At 37.9% G+C, this 20,188-nt stretch overlaps 1 protein-coding gene across 1 annotated transcript in view; it reads left to right on the top strand.

Moving 5' to 3' along the window:
• The window catches only part of LOC126980992 (disintegrin and metalloproteinase domain-containing protein 11-like), a 274,102-nt gene that overhangs the window by 149,657 nt on the left and 104,257 nt on the right, over nt 1-20,188 (top strand). Inside the window, exons 12-19 of the mRNA XM_050831531.1 lie at nt 509-571; nt 810-968; nt 4,306-4,501; nt 5,153-5,261; nt 5,937-6,056; nt 8,721-8,904; nt 15,963-16,167; nt 17,871-18,009. Of these exons, the coding sequence (XP_050687488.1) occupies nt 509-571; nt 810-968; nt 4,306-4,501; nt 5,153-5,261; nt 5,937-6,056; nt 8,721-8,904; nt 15,963-16,167; nt 17,871-18,009 (1,175 nt within the window). The remainder of the gene's footprint in view (nt 1-508; nt 572-809; nt 969-4,305; nt 4,502-5,152; nt 5,262-5,936; nt 6,057-8,720; nt 8,905-15,962; nt 16,168-17,870; nt 18,010-20,188) is intronic.

The following is a 20,188-nucleotide window of genomic DNA, read 5'->3' as shown; positions in this document are numbered from 1 at the left end:
CAACGCCAACTCCGGCTATACAGGCATGTGGCACACTACCCAGAATCTGACCCTGCTTATTGGATTGTTTCTGTAAGAGACAATCCTGAGTGGAGGAAGCTAAGGGAATGCCCCCAGAGTTTGTGGCTTGAGCAAGTTGATATATCCTGCCAGGAGGTACTTCGAATGAGAAGGGGGGTCGCATGGAGACCTGCCCATGGGGACCCCCGGGCTTGGCGTCATTGGGTGGGTGAGATGATGCACCCCTTCACATATGCCCCCATTGATTGATTGATTGAGTGATCCAAATCCTAATGACTTGAGATAGATATTTTATATTCAAGATAGCACCTCCATCACTATACATAGGATTCCAATATAATGAGTAGCATATTATTTTCTTGTGTGTGAATATTTTTTCTATATTCAATCATATTTCATTTTATGTAAGGATGAGTTATTGGTCATATATCAGTAGTCATATGAATTTTATACATCAAGAATAACTTGTCTTACTCCTCTCTTTTAGTTCAAAACAACTCGCCCCGGGCCGGGAGGAAAGTTATCACTACACAAGGGAAGGCTTCCACAGGTAGTTCATTGTATTTGAGTTCAGTAAATAATATCTTAATGTACTTCAGTTGGAAAATTTTACCTTTCAATTAACCACATTTTGAAAGTCATATTCAAGCATATTTAAGCTAGTGTTTAACGTCACTTAGTTAGTTACTTTCATTACAACTTAGTAATTTGATGTTATATGACATTTTATATTCTTTTTTTTTTATGTATGTGACATTTATCAGTACCTATATCAGTCTTCACTTCAGCACTTCCAGTGTGGAAATGGAAGAGTAGATGATGGAGAGCAGTGTGACTGTGGCACCAGAGAGCAATGTGACCGTATTGACCCTTGTTGTGACCCAGTGACCTGTCGTCTCAAACTCGAAGCTGACTGTGCCACTGGGCCATGCTGTGATAACTGTAGGGTAAGATACTTTAGTGTTTTTTTGCATGTCAGTTAGCCAATAAGGAAATTATCATGGTGTCTACAATGCAAAGACATAAGATGGGCTCTCCAGTTCTAAAAAGTCCTGCGATGCCCAGTCTCCTTCATCAGCTGCCTTTTGATCACCTGATGATGACATGTCATCTCCTCAGCAACCTGTTGAAAGGAATGCCGGGTTATATATCATCTTTCCGATCGCTTTCCTAAGTTCTGCTACTCTTTGATGGCATGCTCCTCTCATTGTCTCATGTCTAGGATTTTGTCGTGATGGTAGCTGCAGCCTCACAGAAGGGTAACAACTCTGACATGGGAGGGATCACTGTAGTCTATCGTGCAGTAACTGGCAGACTGCTGGGTTCCATGATCCCATTGTACAGACTGCCCTCCAACCTCCTCCAGCATCTTGCGGAGGCAGAGCATCCACACTCGAAATAACAACTTCGTTATAGGAGGGTTGACCATAGTCCTTACTGACGTAACAGATAGGTGCGTGCACAACTCGTCAAGTTCAAGCACAGGCTGAGCTCTGGAGGGACATCCTCTCTTGAAGAGAGGTTTTTGTTGGCTTCTTCTTCTTTTGACCTGTTCCGCTATGTATCGCTTCCTTTTCGTGGCATGCTGCATGGGGTGCGGCTATAAACGAAACAAATTCCCCGAGAAGTCATTCCACAGACTACCAGCTGCGGACAAGATACAGGGACTGAAAGGAGAGAAAATGACACTAGAACGCTGAGGGCAGTGGTTGGCCAACCTGTCGAGTGGTTGGTCAGCCTGTCGACAGATTGTCAGCCACTACCCTCGGCGCTCTTGTGTTATTTTCCCTCCTTTCAGTCTCTGTATATTGTCCGCAGCTGGTAGTCTGTAGAATGACTTATCGGGGAACTTATTCCGTTTATTGCCGCATCCCAGCCTGCCACAAAAAGAGGAGGAAGCGATACAAAGCGAAACAGGTCAACAGAAGGAGAGGTTTGTTGTGTTGGCCCTCCATTTAGCTCCGTTGCGATGTGTGAACAGGTACTCTCGTGCATGGCACCTGTAGGCTTCCATATCTCACGGTCATCAACAGCATTACTCGGTTTTCCAACTGGGGTATCAAATAGTTAAGGATTTTTAATCAATGCGCGCACTACCAAGGATTATATGTACGTAGACGACATAATAAATTGTGAGTGAGAGAATGGTGTATTGTATTGGGGAAGATGTAGCGGTGCTGTGAACTTGTGAAGAGGTTCGGGCCGCATCGAAACTGACCGGTGTGGGAGAAATACCTCCTCGCAGAAATAAGTTGCTCTGGTGTCCATTAGGCATGCGCAGTGGAAAATACACAGCAGGAAAACGCATTAATTTGTATAGTTTTGTTCTAGTTTATCCACTTGTGATCCTTGTAATGATTCCCCGCAAGAAAACAACACACCAGATCAACAGACCAAACAAGCAAGAACCGCGAGTGATCTAGGTGGGGTTGGGGGGTAATTCTTTAAAATTTGCCCTATTTGTTTGTTATAAAGTCTTCTCTTGATTGAAAGTGTTTCTCTAATTTTTTTGTGCCATATATTAGAGCAGAAACAGGACAGGTAAACCATAGCAGTGAGTGAAACATGGGAAAAAGTAAAGTTAAACCCCTCTGCGAGCTATTTTGTGGCTGCGAGTTAATTCCTACAACTCCGTGTTCAGCGCTGAAGAAAAGAAATTAGAAAGCAAAGTGAACAGAAAGAAAACAGAGCTCAGTGCAGGGTGAAGTGTGCACAGTGTAGTAGCTAAGTGTGTGTAGTGAACTATAGAAGTGTAGAGAAGTACCAAGGAGGACCTAAGAAGCGATTCAAAACGGAACAGGTCAAAAAAAGAAGCAAGGAAAAAGAAAGGATGGCCGTGGCTAGCAAATGACAACTGCGGTAGTGTGTGTGTGTGTGTGTGTGTGTGTGTGTGTTACTGTAGGGATCGAATGTTCGTTCTCCCCTTCCAGGCGGTGTGTGCATATGCGTGTGTGTACCTATAGTAATTGTGAATATAACTAAACACACACACACACACACACACACACACCGCCTGTATTTACCTAGTTGTAATTTTACAGCGCCTGGGCTTACGCTCGTGTGGTCCCGTCTCCGTATCTATAATTATCCAACTTTGTGTGTGTGTGTTAATGACGTCGAGCAATTTGACTTGTGTTACCAGAGAAGGGGGAGGCAGATGGTGTTGATGGTGCAGCCTGCAGGTCAATTAATGTACTGTGGCTGCTCTGTACACTACAAAAAGCATCGTGCGACTCAAAATGCTTGAATTTATCTCAGCCTCAATGTACAACTTTTGGGGAGTAGGGAGGTTAGCGTAGCTTTCTCCACCGCTATTGACAACAACGGTGCAGCATGAAGTGTATCACGTGTACCAATACCCGGTATTTATCGTGTTCAACAAAACTAAGTCCAACCAAACTATAACCTAACCTTGCCATTCCTGACCACTCCACTGCCAAATTTCAATGTGCTAGACTGCACTCAACCAAATTGCATCAATATTTTGAAGTTTCTTTAGTTTTCAGGAGCTATTAGTTAACCACTGCATTCAGAGAAATAAAATACAACACCATGCCAGTGTATACGAGATAGCTACATAGATTTATTTCTCTAGTAGCGTAACTGGGATACTGTCAAATGGTTGTTGCTTTGACCTTGTTTTGAAAGTATAACCCACCCAAAAATATACAATATAATATAGGAAAAGCCAAAAGAAATAAGTGAGATATGTTGAATGAAAATTTTCAGAAAGTGTTTATGAAGGAGTAAGATTTTAGAAAATGTTATGTTCTGCATGTGTGGAGAAGTGAAATGAGACCCTTGCACACTAATATATAAAGTGGGAGATGATATAATGGTGCAGGAAAAAGTGGGGAAAAAAGTTGGTTTAACTTTTATAGGAGCAGCAAGTAGCGGGTTTTTTTTTTTTTTTTCTCTCTCTCTCTCTCTCTCTCTCTCTCCACACAAGAAGAAGCATGTTAAGACACTTGAGAGATACAAAGAATAGCTACCAAGATGGTACCAGAACTGGAAAACTCAATCTATGAAGAAATATTTATAGAAACACAGGTGTTAAGAGTAAGAAAGAGCAAAGAGAGTTGACTTAATTACATTATATAATCTTGTGAATGACCTGTAGAAATCAGATAAAATAACCTAATGCAGAAAAGAGGAAGTAAGGACAGAACTAAGAGGTTATAAGAAAAAGCTGTAATGTTTTATACAGTTGTGTCTAAAGTACTTGATGTGTGTTGGAGGTTACTTCATTGTAAAGATTAAAACAAACCTGTTTCCCATTTTCAGTTGCGCCCCAAGGGCTACTTATGTCGTAAAGCCCAAACTGAATGTGATATCCCAGAATTCTGCAATGGTCTCCATGGTTCATGTCCCATGGATATCTACAAAAAAACTGGGAACAAGTGTGGTAATGGAAAGGGGTATTGCTTCAAGGGTGTTTGTCCAACACTCAATCATCAGTGTGAAGTCATATGGGGTTATGGTAAGTAGTCCTTCTATTGTTTTGTTTTATTTTGCATATTCAGCATGAACTGTAAAAAAACAAAAACAAAAATCATTATTTTTGCAGCAGTAATTTGTAAACAAATGTATCCAGACTGTTGTTTTAATATTCACATAAAAGGTGTTGAAGCTACAGATGGTTGCATTTTCCCTCATGTTTCCTGCAACATCACTTATTACTCTTACTTTAATCACTACTGATGAAAACAGCCTTCCTCCAAGATAGAAAATTCTTTTCATTGATTCCAAAGCTGATTTTCAACTTATAAATCATATCAAATTTTTCTGTTCATATCGTATTATTTACCTAAAAATACAGTATCATGCTGTTTAAAATCTGTTTACTGAATTTATGACTACTGTATTTCATTCATACAACTTGCCTGTAAAGTGAAATGTTGCAGCACTGTCCAATGATAAGCACGAAAAATTATCTACATACGCCTAGAAATATTCATTACTGATAAGAACCTGTATTCCCAAATATTATAAAATATTTCTTCAGTCTGAATGTTTTTGTACTTTCTGAACAGATTTCTTGTTAAATACAATAACTTGGGACCACAGTTTCATAGGTAAATTCTGTGTGGTTGTGAAACATTTAACAGATCCTCCCTTTCTCCACATTTAGGTGGTCAAGCCTCTGATGATACTTGCTATAAGCAGTTCAATGTAGATGGGGTTATCTATGGCAACTGTGGTCGGCATCATAATGGTACCTACATAAAATGTGAATTGGGGTAAGTATTACATAGCTTTCATGGTAGAATAAATTAATAAAATATCTTATTTTATGGCTTATAAGGCACATGATTAAAATATTATATAGAAACTTTTACTTTAAGTTTATGCATAGCCCTTACATATCTGGTGACATCATTTGTCTGCCATGTTTGTTTATCAAATGCCTTTGTAACTTGAACCAGTGTAGGCTCTGTGCCATATATACTAGTATTAACACATTTCAGAAATTTCCACTGTCTCCTGTACAGACCATTACATATTGTGTATTTATGAAAGAGTTGAGCAGTGTCACACCCTTTATTATTATGAATTCTTATCAGTCATCCATCATATATATTGTGTAATAGAAAATGATTTAATTAAACCCTGAATACATAAAAAAATATAATAACCAGAGAGTGGGTAGGACTATCAGTGTCAGGCAAACCCTTTCTTTCTTTTCTGTCAAAAAAAAAAAAAAAAACTGCCAAAACTGATGTGTATTTTATGTATGTGCAACTTATATGCTATAAGATATGGTACATTTTGTTACTCTAAAACCATGCCCATTGAGAAATAATAGAATGAGTATCATAGTGAATGCAAAATTCACATATTCTGCAATATAGATTGTGTTTACCTTGAATTTCTTTATACAGTGTCTTAAAGGAAACTGGACCCTTTATCAACAGAAACATCATGTGTGGTACTTTACAATGTCAACAAGGGATGGAGCATCCTGTATCACCAAACTCAGATCAAAGTTATTCCCGAACTATAGTTGCCACGGGTGGACACGAGTATGAGTGCAAGTAAGTGCTACTACATTTTTACATGTAAAAATGGAATGATTGAGAATCAGTAAGACCTTAACATCATTTTGTCATTTGTTGAGTAAGTATGTATAACAAGGAGTTTGAAATCATGTGGTTCTTTATTGTTTTTCTTTTAGAATATAAGCTATAGTTGAGGGTATGGTCTGTAGCAAATGGAAGGCCATGATAAAACTGAGTAAATCATGTTGATAGAGGATATCAAAGACTAGATGAAGAATGGGAATACTGATGAATATTCGAAATATGTAATTTTTTTTACATGAGTTTTGCGGTTAGTCCTAAATTCTTACCATCCCGACTTTCGCGCTGCTTTGACACGTACGGGTCACGTCTACTTACCATCGGCGTCACGCACGCTACCTTTAAAGGTAGTATCACACTGGACGTTTTCCTCCAAAAATTGTGGCTATGGCAAGAGAGAGAGAGAGAACGGGTCGTTTTGAAGCCGCAGTTGAAGGCGGGTGTCTTACGATTGGCTGACAGTTCTGAAAACATGCTTGTGATTCGCTAGGAGTCCGATGACGTCATCGCCGACACTCACCATATCAGTGGCTTCACCACCTTAAGACGGTGTCACAATGGCCGTCTTTGTCCAACCGTTGGGGCTACGGGCAACGCCTGTACGCCCAACAGGAACGAGTTCACGGTTATCCGTAAGCTGGTGTCACACAGTGCTTTTTTCTTCCCACCGCGTTGGAGCCACCTAGGGCAACCGGCAACTCCAATTTTTCCTGGTGTGCGTCACACACGGCCAAGGTCGGTTGCCCGTATCCACATCCACAACGTAAACAAAGCACTTGCCCTGTATCAACATGGCGTCGTCTGCTCACATGGATCAAATAACAACAAACACACACACACACACACACACACACACACACACACACACACACACACACACACACACAACAGACTCATTAGAAACCATTGCAGATGTTTCAGACAAACATAAACGACTTCACCATTTCTTGAGTGTGTTAGAACGTATTTGGTGAGTGGCTCACATGAACCAAACCTAGCTCTAGGCAAGAAGAGAGCAGTCGTCTTTAACACTGCTCTCTTCTCGCCATTGGGTGTTTTTTTTTTTTTTTTTTATGAACCACTCACCAAATAAGTTCTAACACTAGGAAATAGCAAAGCCATTTTTGTTTGTGAGAAACATCTGCCATGGTTCATGATGAGTCTGGCGTGTGTGTGTGTGTGTGTGTGTTGTTACTCGATCCACGTGTTTATGTGGTCGGAGTCTAGATGGGTGGGTTGGCCGCTCATGCGCAATGGTGACAATGAGAACTGGCACGGAGGAACCACAGACACGCCACACCCACAACAGCTTCTTCCTTCCATTTAACTGATGCAACAAGGCCATAACTTGGGTAATGGCAGCACAAGCTGCGGCAGCCCTTACTTTAGCAGACGACGCCATGTTGATACAGGGCAAGTGCTTTGTTTACGTTGTGGATGTGGATACGGGCAACCAACCTTGGCCGTGTGTGACCCACACCCGGAAAAGTTGGATTTGCCGGTTGCCCAACCTGCCGCCAACGCGGTGGGAAGAAAGGCCCGGTGTGACACCAGGTTAGGGACAACCGACAACTCGCCCCCGGATGGGCGCACAGGCGTTGCCAGTAGCCACAACGGTTAGAGGAAAACAGCCAGTGTGACACTGCCCCGAGGCAGCGAGGCTGCTGACCGGGTGAGCGCCGGCAATGACGTCATCGGATTCCCAGCGAATCACAAGCGTGTTTTCAGAGCCCAGCCAATCGTAGGGCTTCATCTGTGGCTTTAAAACGACCCGTTCTCTTTCTGTTTTATTCCTTTTTCCAAGGTACGTATTTTGAGATAACAAGGGAGTAAAGGAGGAAAAAAAGTGTGCTCTGGGGGGCAGCATGAGCCGGCTCGGGGCCGACCATCATGCCCAGATGCATAGTCTACCGGCATCATAGCCCACATGTTAAAAAAAAATAAAAAGTTGGAACAGATAAGCGCTTTTTCAGTGTTTTCATACCTCGAGTATCGCGATCCTCGAGTTTAGCGCTATACCTTCGGAACGAAGCGAGCGTGAAACTCGAGAGGGTACTGTATATATATATATATATATATATATATATATATATATATATATATATATATATATATATATATATATATATATATTGAAATTTGGATTTTTTTTCACAATTTTCACATGTATTTGGGTATCCATTTTCCTACTTTCCATGTCACAAAACTTCTCCAATATAACCTATATATTTATACATAAGTATTGTTTTTATAATAAATCTTATAATGAAAGGCTATGTACAAGTATGTCATGAATGTACTACACTAAAATTCAGTCACTTTCTGATAACCTTTTCAGTGGTATTTCACAACACTGTCCGGTCTTTCAATCATGATCTAAAGCATCCTCAGTCACTGTCCAGTCTTTCTTTTATTGGAAGTTAAGGGAGTATGTCAGATGGCCCAAACCCAGGCCCACTGCAAATATGCTCACTTTTACAACTGAGTGGATGACTTTAGTCATCATCCTGGGTATGGACTTTTCTTTGAATCTTATTAAAAGTATTCCTTAAATATTCAGTAATGTCTTTATCACCTCATTTTTAGCCACTTTGATCTTACTTTCTTTGTCTCTTTCAGAACTGTTCGCTATGAGGTGTCTGATGAAAGAAAAGGAAGAGGAGACTGGACCTTAGTCCGGGATGGCACAGCTTGTGGGGAAAAGCTAATTTGTGTCAACCAAACCTGTGAATCACTCTACCCTTTCATTGAACCTGGACACTGTGAAACTAACAATAATGCCCTTGAATGCTCAGGACATGGGGTAAGTATTAACTGAATTCCATAAAGATGTTTCATTGATGAGAAATTTTGTGTTGTGAACCCTTTGTATCAGTAAGCTTAGCATTAGTGTTTTCATTTTCACTAACAAATAACAAATAATAGTTGGCATCATCTATATCAGGAAGTAGATGATTTAATATTAATCAGTTCCTTTTCACAAATGCATATAATCTAAGCAGTTGGGCTTTGAGGTATGTATAGATACAAAAAAAGATTAGGGATTGTAGGAGCAGCATACACTTTCAATATGAAAAACATTTCCTTTCTTTTTATTATTCTAGAGCAGATAATTTTTACAAAAAACATGCAATTCTACAAGGATTACATCTGTTTGGTATGTACATTCTTTGCAGTTAATTATAAACTGCCCAAAGCTAGAATTATTGGCAACTTTAGATATTTAGTTATTGTAAGAAAAAAAATGTCGTGCCAAAGTATCACTTAACAACTGTTTAGCATGGTACCTCAAAGTTCTGTTATTTGCAAATTGACACTTAATTACACTGGATAATAAATGGCCCTGAGAAAGAGTAGTTATAAGAGTAACTACATTTAGATACCAACAGTCGCTGATTTAAAGAGGTAGCAGAGAGTGAGAGATAGCAGGCTATATTATGGCAAACAGAATTTGCCGCAGGTTAGATCTATTTGACACTAGGCCAATGAGTGGCGCAGAGACCATCACCCAAGCAATGATCCCAAGTCCACGAGTTCCTCCCATTAAGATTTTTCGTGCCAGGTAGCATGACACTTACTATAGTATGAATTGTTTCTCAATGCCATACCAAAATATTTAATTTCTTGCTACATATTTTAATGTGTTAAAAAGGTGTTTCAATATGCCCTATTCCTCACTTGCTATAGATGATTTTAAGCTGTTTGAATATATTCATTCACCCTTATCAGCACCAAATGAATTTATGCCAAAGCTGCACTACTAAATCAGTGCCTGACTGGAAGCAGTCTACAGCTGTAAGGACTTTATGCTGACCCTCTGTTGTTGAGAGTGTTAGTGAAATTAAATTCATCTAATGATGAACTTCATAGTATTAAACTTTTATTTAAAAAAAATAATTGCATTGATTGCATTGCTCAAGTAAGTGGCATTACAATTTTTACAAGTCATTACAGAAATTGTGGTAAAAGTCACAGCTGAAATCATGGAAGAAAAAAAATTCTGTCCAAGTCCCCCATCATTTGGAGTATGCAGGTGGTGTGGAATTCATGATTTGAATGATGTACCTGCATAAAAGATGTTCAAATTGAGTCTTATTTGCAAACAAACGATAGGAGAGGATATACATGCCAAATTATTAGCTATAAACCAGACCTTTGACTGATTTACAACATCCATCCCGATGCTGTCTGGACAGGCGCCTCATATCCCAGATTTTGGTATGATTTATGAATATATATATATATATATATATATATATATATATATATATATATATATATATATATATATATATATATATATATATATATATATATATATATATCTGGAGGACTGAAAACGTCTGATTTATCTGATATTTAAAGTATAGCGATCCAATTTACAGATGATGTACTGTAGACACACACACACATCTTTGTTTCCATGCTAGCATTCTCCCACCCTCCCTCACCATCCCCCAACTCTTTTTGTTGCTAATTTATCATTAGATCTAAGAGTTATATGATCAAAAATTTTATCCCAATGGCTGCAAAACCTTCAGCAACTTTTTATTATTATTATTATTACACTCTATCTAGCTATCTAGCATGAATAATTATCAGTATTAAATTTTGGTATCATGATTTATTTCTTTTTTTTGTAGTTTCGATCTTAGCTGATGTCAATATTTGGAAGTATGAACTTCTTTTATTTTGGCTGTTACTTTCTAGTATTTAAATTTTTACTCATAACGGGATAAACATTATCAATATAGATTACATTCAGATGTTGGAACTCGTGTTGATACTTTAATATATACTAATCTCTTATTATAGGAGTGTAAGTGAATATAACCAGTGGTCAGAAAATCAGTACATGTTCTTATGCATATTTCAATTTAACTTGAGAATATTTCAGAGGTATGCCTGGAGATGTCAGCAGCTGGGTAAGGCAGTGGCTGTGTGCTTGGTGTCTTTTGTGTAATGGTTCAAGGAGCATTATTGATTTTATCATGTATGTTAAAATATCCACTAATAATATGAGGAGAAAAACTGCCACCAAACATACAGCCATTTTTAGCTAGAAATATGGGACAGATGTTTCATCATTGCTTAAAGAATATCAAGCAGTCATCTTACACAGAGTTCACAACATAGAATAGGAAGCATATACATGATGCAGACACAAACCCTTTCTTAAAGATGCCTTAACTGATTAAGATCTTTAAAGATAAGGGTTTTATGTGAATGTGATCTCTCCTTTTGATAACTGATGCAAATATTCAAGCTCAACAAAAAAAGAGCATCAGTAATAATAATGATAGTAATAAATATATTTATAATAGGTAACAATCATGAAAATAATAATTTCAATAATAATGATAATGATAGTAATGATAATGGTAATTATAATTAATAATAATTATAATGATAATAATAATAATAATAATAATAGTAATAGTAATAATAATAATAATAATAATGATTCATAACATATTTCAAGTAATTGCTAACCTTTTGAGTTCATAACAAATACATCAGAATCATAGTATAATGAAATCATATTAGTTATCCAGGTAAGTGAGTTATTACCAACAGGACTGTATCAGGGAATTTCATGCATAATAAGTTTTGATACATAATGAAAAGACATAATAAGGCAAAATCAAGTTCATTGTACTAGCATTCAGTAATCTTTTGATAAGGAGAGTATGGGAATCACATTTATCTGCTTAAATCTTTTGTATTTTTAATATGAGCTGGTAGTCAGGACTTACCAGAACATTCACTGCAAGCAAAAAGCTTTGCATGCCCTAAGTGCTTGCTATTATGCACTTTCATGCATAGGCACAATATACTTTTGATATATGTGGAATAATCTTAACATATTTTTATGTGTTGACTAATTCCATTTAAAATTCATAGCAATAGTGAAGCATTAATTATAATTGTGTGCATTACATGCATTTTAAGAAGTTTTCAAGTAAGAAAAAATATGCACACACACACACACACACACACACACACACAGAGAGAGAGAGAGAGAGAGAGAGAGAGAGAGAGAGAGAGAGAGAGAGAGAGAGATCAACGGGCGAGGCAGACATGTGGAGCGGGTGCTCCCCCAACTACCTGTGCTGAAAATCAGCTGACTGTCGGCTGCATGTGTTGTGTTTTGCGGGGTCTGGGCGATGTTTTTGGGCTGGGCCCGTCTCCTATTTTGAGCTGTTGTAGGAAGAGTGTGAGCCTGATAATATGGAGTGGATAACACCAGGAAGAGGAGGAACTGGAGCACGAAGGAAGGTACGAAGGTCGAATGTGTGGATTAGTGACGAGAGTGAAGACAAACGTTACGATCTTAGTTTCTCTGGTTTTGGGAGTAAAGAGTCGGCTTTGTACAAAAAAGTGCTGTTGATGGAGAAGAAACAAGACAAGTGAATTGAAAAGTGAAGAATGTGGAGGAAGAGGACACACAAGATATGGAACTACGAAGTGATCTCCGGTCAAGGGTACGCAATTTAGAAGACAGGGAAAAAAAACTAATTCAAGAAAATGAACAGTTAAGAAAAAAGTTGGCAAAATATGAAAAAAAACATGAAGGAAGGCCTTGGAGTTGCAAGAAAGGAAAATGAAGACCTGAAAGCAATAGTAAACAAAGAGGAACAGAGGGTCAGAGAGGAAGTGTTGGGTGAAATGAAGACCTGGAAAGTAGAACATAAAAAAGCTAATGTAAACCTCAAGGAAGTAATTGAATAACAACTGAAAGAAGAGAAGGAAAACGTAGAAAAAAGAGGTGGTCAAGGCGTTGAAAAAAACAACAAGATTTAGTAAGGGATGTGGCGGATAAGAAAAAGAGTGTAATAATATTTGGAATGAAAGAGAAGAATATAACATAAACCTAGAAGGGAAAAGGAAGAAGTAAAATCAGTGAAGGATTTACTGAAGAACCTGAATGATGAATCTTGAGGAGGAGGTAGAAGAGATCGTTAGACTGGGTCCTTATGTAGAAGGAAAAGTGAGACCAATGAAATTAAGACTAAAATCCCTGCAGATAATAGAGGAGATATTGCATAGAACAACTAAACTAAAAGAAATAGATGAATGCAAGGAAATATATATAAAGAATAGAAATGAAGAAGAAAGGAAAAAATGGAATGAAATGCAAGCAGAAGTAAAGGAAAAAAATAGTGCAGGAACAGAAGAGGAAGAAAAAAAAAATTTTGGAGAGTTTTGGGGAACAGTGGAGGAAGTGAGATGGCATGGGGGGAAAGATTTCTAAAAGTGACCATGGAAAACTTAATGATGCAGTGGGTGACTGAGAATACAAGATGCAGGAGTGATGATGAACCAGCAAGACTGGACCTGGCACTGACGAAGGGAGTGCACCTGTTAAATGAATTAAGATATGTGTGTCCCATGGGAAAAAGTGATCATGTAATAATAGAGTTGGAAACCAATGAGGAAGTCACTGAGGAAGATGAATCATACAAAGAAAAAAGGAGAAACTACAGGAAAGCGGACATAGAAAATCTCAAGAAATATTATGAAAAACTGGACTGGGAAAAGTTAAAAAGAACATACGAGGTGCAGGAAAAGTATATTTTCATAGAGGCATATGAGACAGGAGTCAAAAAATATGTCCCATTATATAAACCAATAGAAAGAGGAAAGCAAGATTGGTTTAATGCAAGATGTGCAGGTGCAAAGAAAAAGAAGAGACAAAGCATGGAAAAGATTGAAAAGAAATAAGAACCAAAGGAATAAAGAAGACTTCAAGAAATGAATATGTGAAGCTGTGAGGCTTAAGAAATGAATATGTGAAGCTGTGAGGCTTAACGGCCACAGGCGGCGGTTCGAGCCCCGCTCAGGCCGGATTCTTTTGGTTAACTAGGCGTGGTTACTGTCCCCCCTTGAGCAAGGGGGATGAGGTGTGTGGTGTGTGAGGTCCTGGCAGTACCCAGAAATCGACGATAATGAGCACTTACTCTCGTCGGGAGGGTACCTGCTGACGAAAGCGAATCCAACTCGTGATCAGGCCATGGTGAATTACACACACACACACACACACACACACACACACACACACATCTTCACTCTTAAAAGACACACTTATTACGTTCTACCCAGCCTATTATAGTAAATTTTGCAATGTGGTGTTACAGTGTTTAATATACCTAACTAATGATTGTGAGGACCTTGACTTAAGGTCTGGAACAGGTCTGAATCATTTGAGTGTCATATTCTTTCACACATTTGCCCCTTTTTACCTAAAAGGATAGTATGTATAGGAATTGAGTTATTTTCTTAATTGCTGCTTAGAGTTTAAGGAATCAACAAACCTTGCCCTCAAAGAGTTTATAGATTAAACATCCTTGATGCTCTTCACCAAAATGAGGCATTTAATCCCTCTCAGCCAAGACCTTCATTTGTGAAAACCCTCCCCATGGAAACAGCACACATAAACTTATACAAGTGTGTGTGTGTGTGTGTGTGTGTGTGCATATGGAGAGAGAGAGAGAGAGAGAGAGAGAGAGAGAGAGAGAGAGAGAGAGAGAGAGAGAGAGAGAGAGAGAGAGAGAGAAATGTAATGCACATAATCATATTTTATTTATTTTTATTGTATACTTATTTAATACATGCATCATTTACCCATTATTGCCTAGCTCCACATATATCAATGGTTTATTGTATTACAGTTGGAGACGTCTTTTCAAAGGAATACCCCTTTTATAAATAGTGCAAAATGAAAAGTGAACAGTTTGGTGTAACCTTAAAGTGACTGTATATTTATTTGTATTGCATTTTGATTTTGATACTAATAGATTACCACAGCAATTATTATGCCTTAGTAAAGAAAATATAAGGAACCAAATGTTAAAACATAGTTGCAGTTGAAATATCAGTTTATTTTTTTGGAAATCAATATAAAAACCTTAATCCTAGCAGGAGTAGTGCAAGCTTTAAACACCAATTGCAGATCCATCACACACAAGCACCATGAGAAAAAAAATTATACAACATATCCTTACATAATTTCTATATACGTATATACCAAAAGCTAATCAATGATTGACAAAAAGAATGGTTTTGTTCTAGTTTGTCTACTTGTGATCTTTTTGTTAGCGGTGAGTGAAATGTAGAAACCGTAAGCAAGTTGAACATCTCTCTCTGCGAGTTATTTTGTGGCTGCAGCTGCAGGCTGCTGCGGGTGTAACACAGGCATTAAAAAGTCAATCATTTAATGATTTGTGACAGAAACAGTTAACAGATTATTTCATAACACCCTGAAAAAAAAAAAAAAGTGTCTGCCAGTGTGAGATTGGCACACTTGTAAAATTTTACCCATACCCGTAGCAATACCCACCCCCCAGCCATCGCTAACTGTGCTATGCGGCTATACAAACAACATGCAGACCACATACACAGTAAAAATATACATCTCTATATATATATATATATATATATATATATATATATATATATATATATATATATATATATATATATATATATATATATATATATATATATATACCTATGTTTATTGGTTCGTCAGCATTATTTTACTTTTTTTTTTCGCCACATATAACAGACTATCGGCATTAACGGACTAAGGTCCCCCCCAATTAGTCCGTTATATCGAGGGTTTACTGTGTATATATATATATATATCTATATATATATATCTATATATATATATATATATATATATATATATATATATATATATATATATATATATATATTCGACCCAAAGGCATAATAAGGACCTACTTGCATATTTTGAACCTATTCAATGATATTTTTAACTGGGGTAATCCTTTGAATGCATCCTGGCATGAATCACAGCACCTAGAGAGAGTTGACAAGTGACAACCCTAACAGGTGTGCTCCAATGTCAACTCCTGCTACTGCACCCCGGGTTGGACTGGGGTAGACTGCTCAATTTTCGACAACAGTTCTCTCTACACCACACCATATCCAGATGGTACCCAGCGGCCACACCCCCAAACCCCCACAGAGAAGAGTCCTGATTCTAATTCCAGCACCAACGCATGGGATACAAAACAAGGACGCAACACACAATATGGTGAGCTTGAATGGTTGGCAATGCTAAACCTTATAGCTGTTCTTTGATTTGGTAATACCATGTCTTTCAATTTTGTTCTATGGGCTCAACTAAAGGTAAATCACTCATTTAAGGTAACATCTGTGTTGATATTCATTCTTCCATGTCAACTATAGGATTCTTTTTCCTTTGGCCTCAGGTATCATTTATTTACTTTGGGGTTGTCTATTGTCTGTGGCTTCTAGTTAATCAAGAGGCAGCTCTTTTCTTGTATTATCCAGGAATGGCTGCAGCTCAGATACCCAAAGGGGAAAGCCTTGCATCACCAATTGGTGTTGATTGAACACAGCTGATGTCCCATATTATCATGTTGAGCCCTTTTCTGGTCCTGTGTCAGAGCGTAAGTGTTTTTGTTGGTTGTACAAGGCTATATACGCTTCTTAATCAAGCTTTTATACATCCCATCAGCAGAGGCAAACGGACACTCCAAAGGGCTTGGAAGGGTGGCTATGGTGCTCTTACTTGTAGGCGGAGTGGGAGGCGTTTTCTTTTTTTTTACTCTAATAGCAGTTTGCTACAGGTACTCTCACTCTCTTCTCCTGGTGTCTGCCATGTGTTCTCGTTAATGAACATTATCACCCTGCTACGTATTGTAGATGGATTGGTATGGGCATTTCCCTGGCTGTGGCAACTGGCATCCACCTTTCCCTTTCCATCTGATCCATGACAAAGTTCACTTAACATAAATTTATAAATATTTATATTCATCCTCGTGAAATAATTATAATGTTTTTCAGTGAATAAAATAAGTACTCTATTAAGTCATAGGTCTCTCAGTATGGCATCCCTTCTTGTTTTGAAAAGTTTAGTTGACCTTTGTTATGGAACAGACATGTCTGAGTGTGATTGAAGCTCTTGTGTTGACCATCTGTGGATCACCTGTGGATTGCGTTAATGTGTTGTCCGTGCCAGGTGAGGCACTCAAGCTGTCATGATACCATGAACTTATTTTCAGCTCATTGGGTTGCTGAGTGGTGCTTCTGTCTCTTCATGTTTCTCACACATAGCTTGTATAAATCAGCAGTGTGGCAAGGAACTTTTATTGTTTAGTGTGTATTTATTGGTTGCCCCATGACTGATAAACAGAAGCTTATCATAAAGAGCACAGTATTCTTTGCTTTAATGATGTTTTACTTAAATAATTCAATAAATATTTGTTTTTAAATATATATGCTTGCATTGATAAGCTATCTGGAGATTGTTTCTATCTGGCAAAAAGGAAGAATCCTAAATATTTTGTGGTCCTGAAGCCTTAAAAGGTAGCAAGGACTGTATAGGAGACTGACTTGCTAGGTATTATGATTGTGAAGGGCAGTATTGTTAGAGTTTGTGTTCTCATCTTTGTTTCCCTTGCTCTTTTCCCGCCATGGGTGCTGTGTCCTCCCTCTCTCAACAACTCGCTCGCCTGGTCTGCCATCCTGTTCGATCTGCCACCTTGGCTGTGACCGCCATATTGATTGACTCACCATCACCACGCCATCATCCTGATTACCACTCGTGTGGCCTCACTAACTGACTCTGACTGCACAACCCATGATTGTGGGCACAAAAATCACTCAATTTACAAATAACATTCATTGTATACTCCCAAATCCTACCGCCAACCTGCCTCGAAACTACTGCCCTCAATTACTGTGCTTGCCTCCTGTCTGGGGCCATCACAGTTGGGCAGCAGGGGAGTGACACGGTGTACCTCGTGGTGGGGTTGGTGTCAGGAATGGGCGGGGTGTTCTTTGCGTTTGCGTTCATGGCTTTGTGCTACAGGTCAGTGGTAGTCCACAAAAATTACTCCCTGTGTCTAAGGTCAGTATGATCTTAGTCTAAAATAGTTTAGCAATAATTAGTTTTTATTTTTAATTTTATTACCATTACATCTCTCCTTAACCCCCAATCTTCTCTCTCTATCTCTCTCTCTCTCTTTCATGGCCCGATCTATCGCTCAAAATGCTTGGCTTAATTTTTTTATATTGGCACATTATTTTGTTTTCAAACTCTGACTGTTAAGAGAGGAAACCAATTACTTTATATTAATTTTAAATTCATATCAAATATTCTTCATCAAGAACCAAAAGAGTCTTTGAACATTTAGCAAGAACTCATGTTCTGAAGTATCTGCTCCCCCAAAAAACGCAGCCAAGCCATGCTCTTTTATAAAACGATACACCAAATTTATTTTGTTTTCATTTCTTCTAAATATATGTTTGAAGGTCAGAGGTTAGTACTTTTGTTACAAGAATATGCATATTGCATATTCTTGCATGAAATTAACTACAGGAAGAATAAAGCTGAGTACTTTCCGTTTAAACATCAAAGTGCAGGTATGGGCCCGAATGCCGTTATGCAGTAAAAATTTAGCATAGAATGCATGATTAGGCTTGGTGTGATCTTCAGTAGCACTTTGGGCGTCCCTAGCTTGTTGCCGCTGCTGTGGAGGTCCTGGGTTTGATTAAGGTCATGTAGTATTCTATGGTGCGGCCATATATGAGGACCCCAAAACAATGCATCAAGTATAGTTGCCCTTTCAAAAGAGAAACAGGTGTATGCTGGTTTAAGAGAAAAAAGTATCAGGAGCATGGTTAGTATGCAAGTTAGAAGCTCTGGATCTTGTATGAGCTGCTTAACTCCTGTTTTGTTATGGAATTGAGGAAGCCAGTTAAACATTATCCTAAGTTCTTATTGTTGTCATACATATATACAGCTTAAGCATAAGCTATTTTTTTTCCTTTATGCAAACCACATCCTTTGAACTTTGTAAAGTATGTGCCACAAAATCCAGTTTTAAATTGTGAAAAAGAGAAAGTTGTCTTTTGGATGACTTTCCTTAGTTTTCTCTCAGCTACACCTGTGTAGAAAGCATCTGATCCAAAATTGCAAGGTTTGGAAACTTTTTATTGGGAAAATGTCTGCCTATGTTCCAGTTCCATTTTTTGCAACTGATTACTATATTATCTTTTATGCATTTGCCATTACAAAGAACTTTATGGGATTTTAACAATTTTGATACACATTATTTAAGTAAGGGTTTTGCCAGCTACAAATAAAAAATGTGGAATATTCAGTGTCCAGCAAAATACCTAGAAAGAAAGCAAACTCAAAATAGTTTCACCTGAGAAAGTGCAGGAATAGGAAACCGTTCAAATACTTCCATTTTTATAATACTCTACAGATTCACAGAAACACACTATACAAAAACTCAGGCGTTGTCGTGTGCCTTGTTGTATATTGTACATGCTTAATAATGTGCAGTTGTATATATAATGGTCATTGTGATTGCATTCAGGTATACATGTCTGTGTGGATCTAAATGTCTGCTTTCCTACATGCTTATTAAATTATCTGTACCTACATATACTTGTTGAAATAGGTTTATCAGTATTTTGGAATAGGTCTAGATCACCAAATTGGTCAAAACTGTATAGTATACTTTTTTACCTGGGTATATTTGTGCTTCCCCGTCTGGTCGAAGTCAACCTTTTTTCATGTGTCAGGTTATAGTCACAGCAGAAATAACCATGAAAGATTTTTTTTTTTTTTTTTTTAATTTTTTTTTTTTCTAGGACATGAAAACAATACATATGATACATAGATTAGGATGCACATCTGACATTTCAGTATGGTAGTGATTTGAGTAATATTTTTCAATTTTTTTAGTATTCTGCATTTTTAAGTTTCTTTTTTTCACAGATAAGCTGCGATACACTGGCATGCCTGTTTAATACCGGCTCATTAGAGCAAATTTTGCCTTTTTTTTTTTTTTTTTTTTTTTTTTTTTTTTTTTTTTTTTTACATGTTTAGGTACCTCAACAGTCTTTTTTGAACACAGACTTAATAGAGAAGTCCATTTTCACTGCATGTACAGATGTATAGGTAGTTATCAATAGAGGTAATATTGGCCATTCATTAGTGATAACAAGGTATTTCCTTAAAAGCAAATGGATCCTGGGGTAAACACAATCATTAGTTCTTACTGTGGTTACTCAAC

Source organism: Eriocheir sinensis, chromosome 46, assembly GCF_024679095.1.
Source record: "Eriocheir sinensis breed Jianghai 21 chromosome 46, ASM2467909v1, whole genome shotgun sequence".
NCBI classification, from domain to species: Eukaryota; Metazoa; Arthropoda; class Malacostraca; order Decapoda; family Varunidae; genus Eriocheir; species Eriocheir sinensis.
Note: the sequence above shows the minus strand (reverse complement) of the source record. Positions and strands in the feature narration are given on the sequence as shown.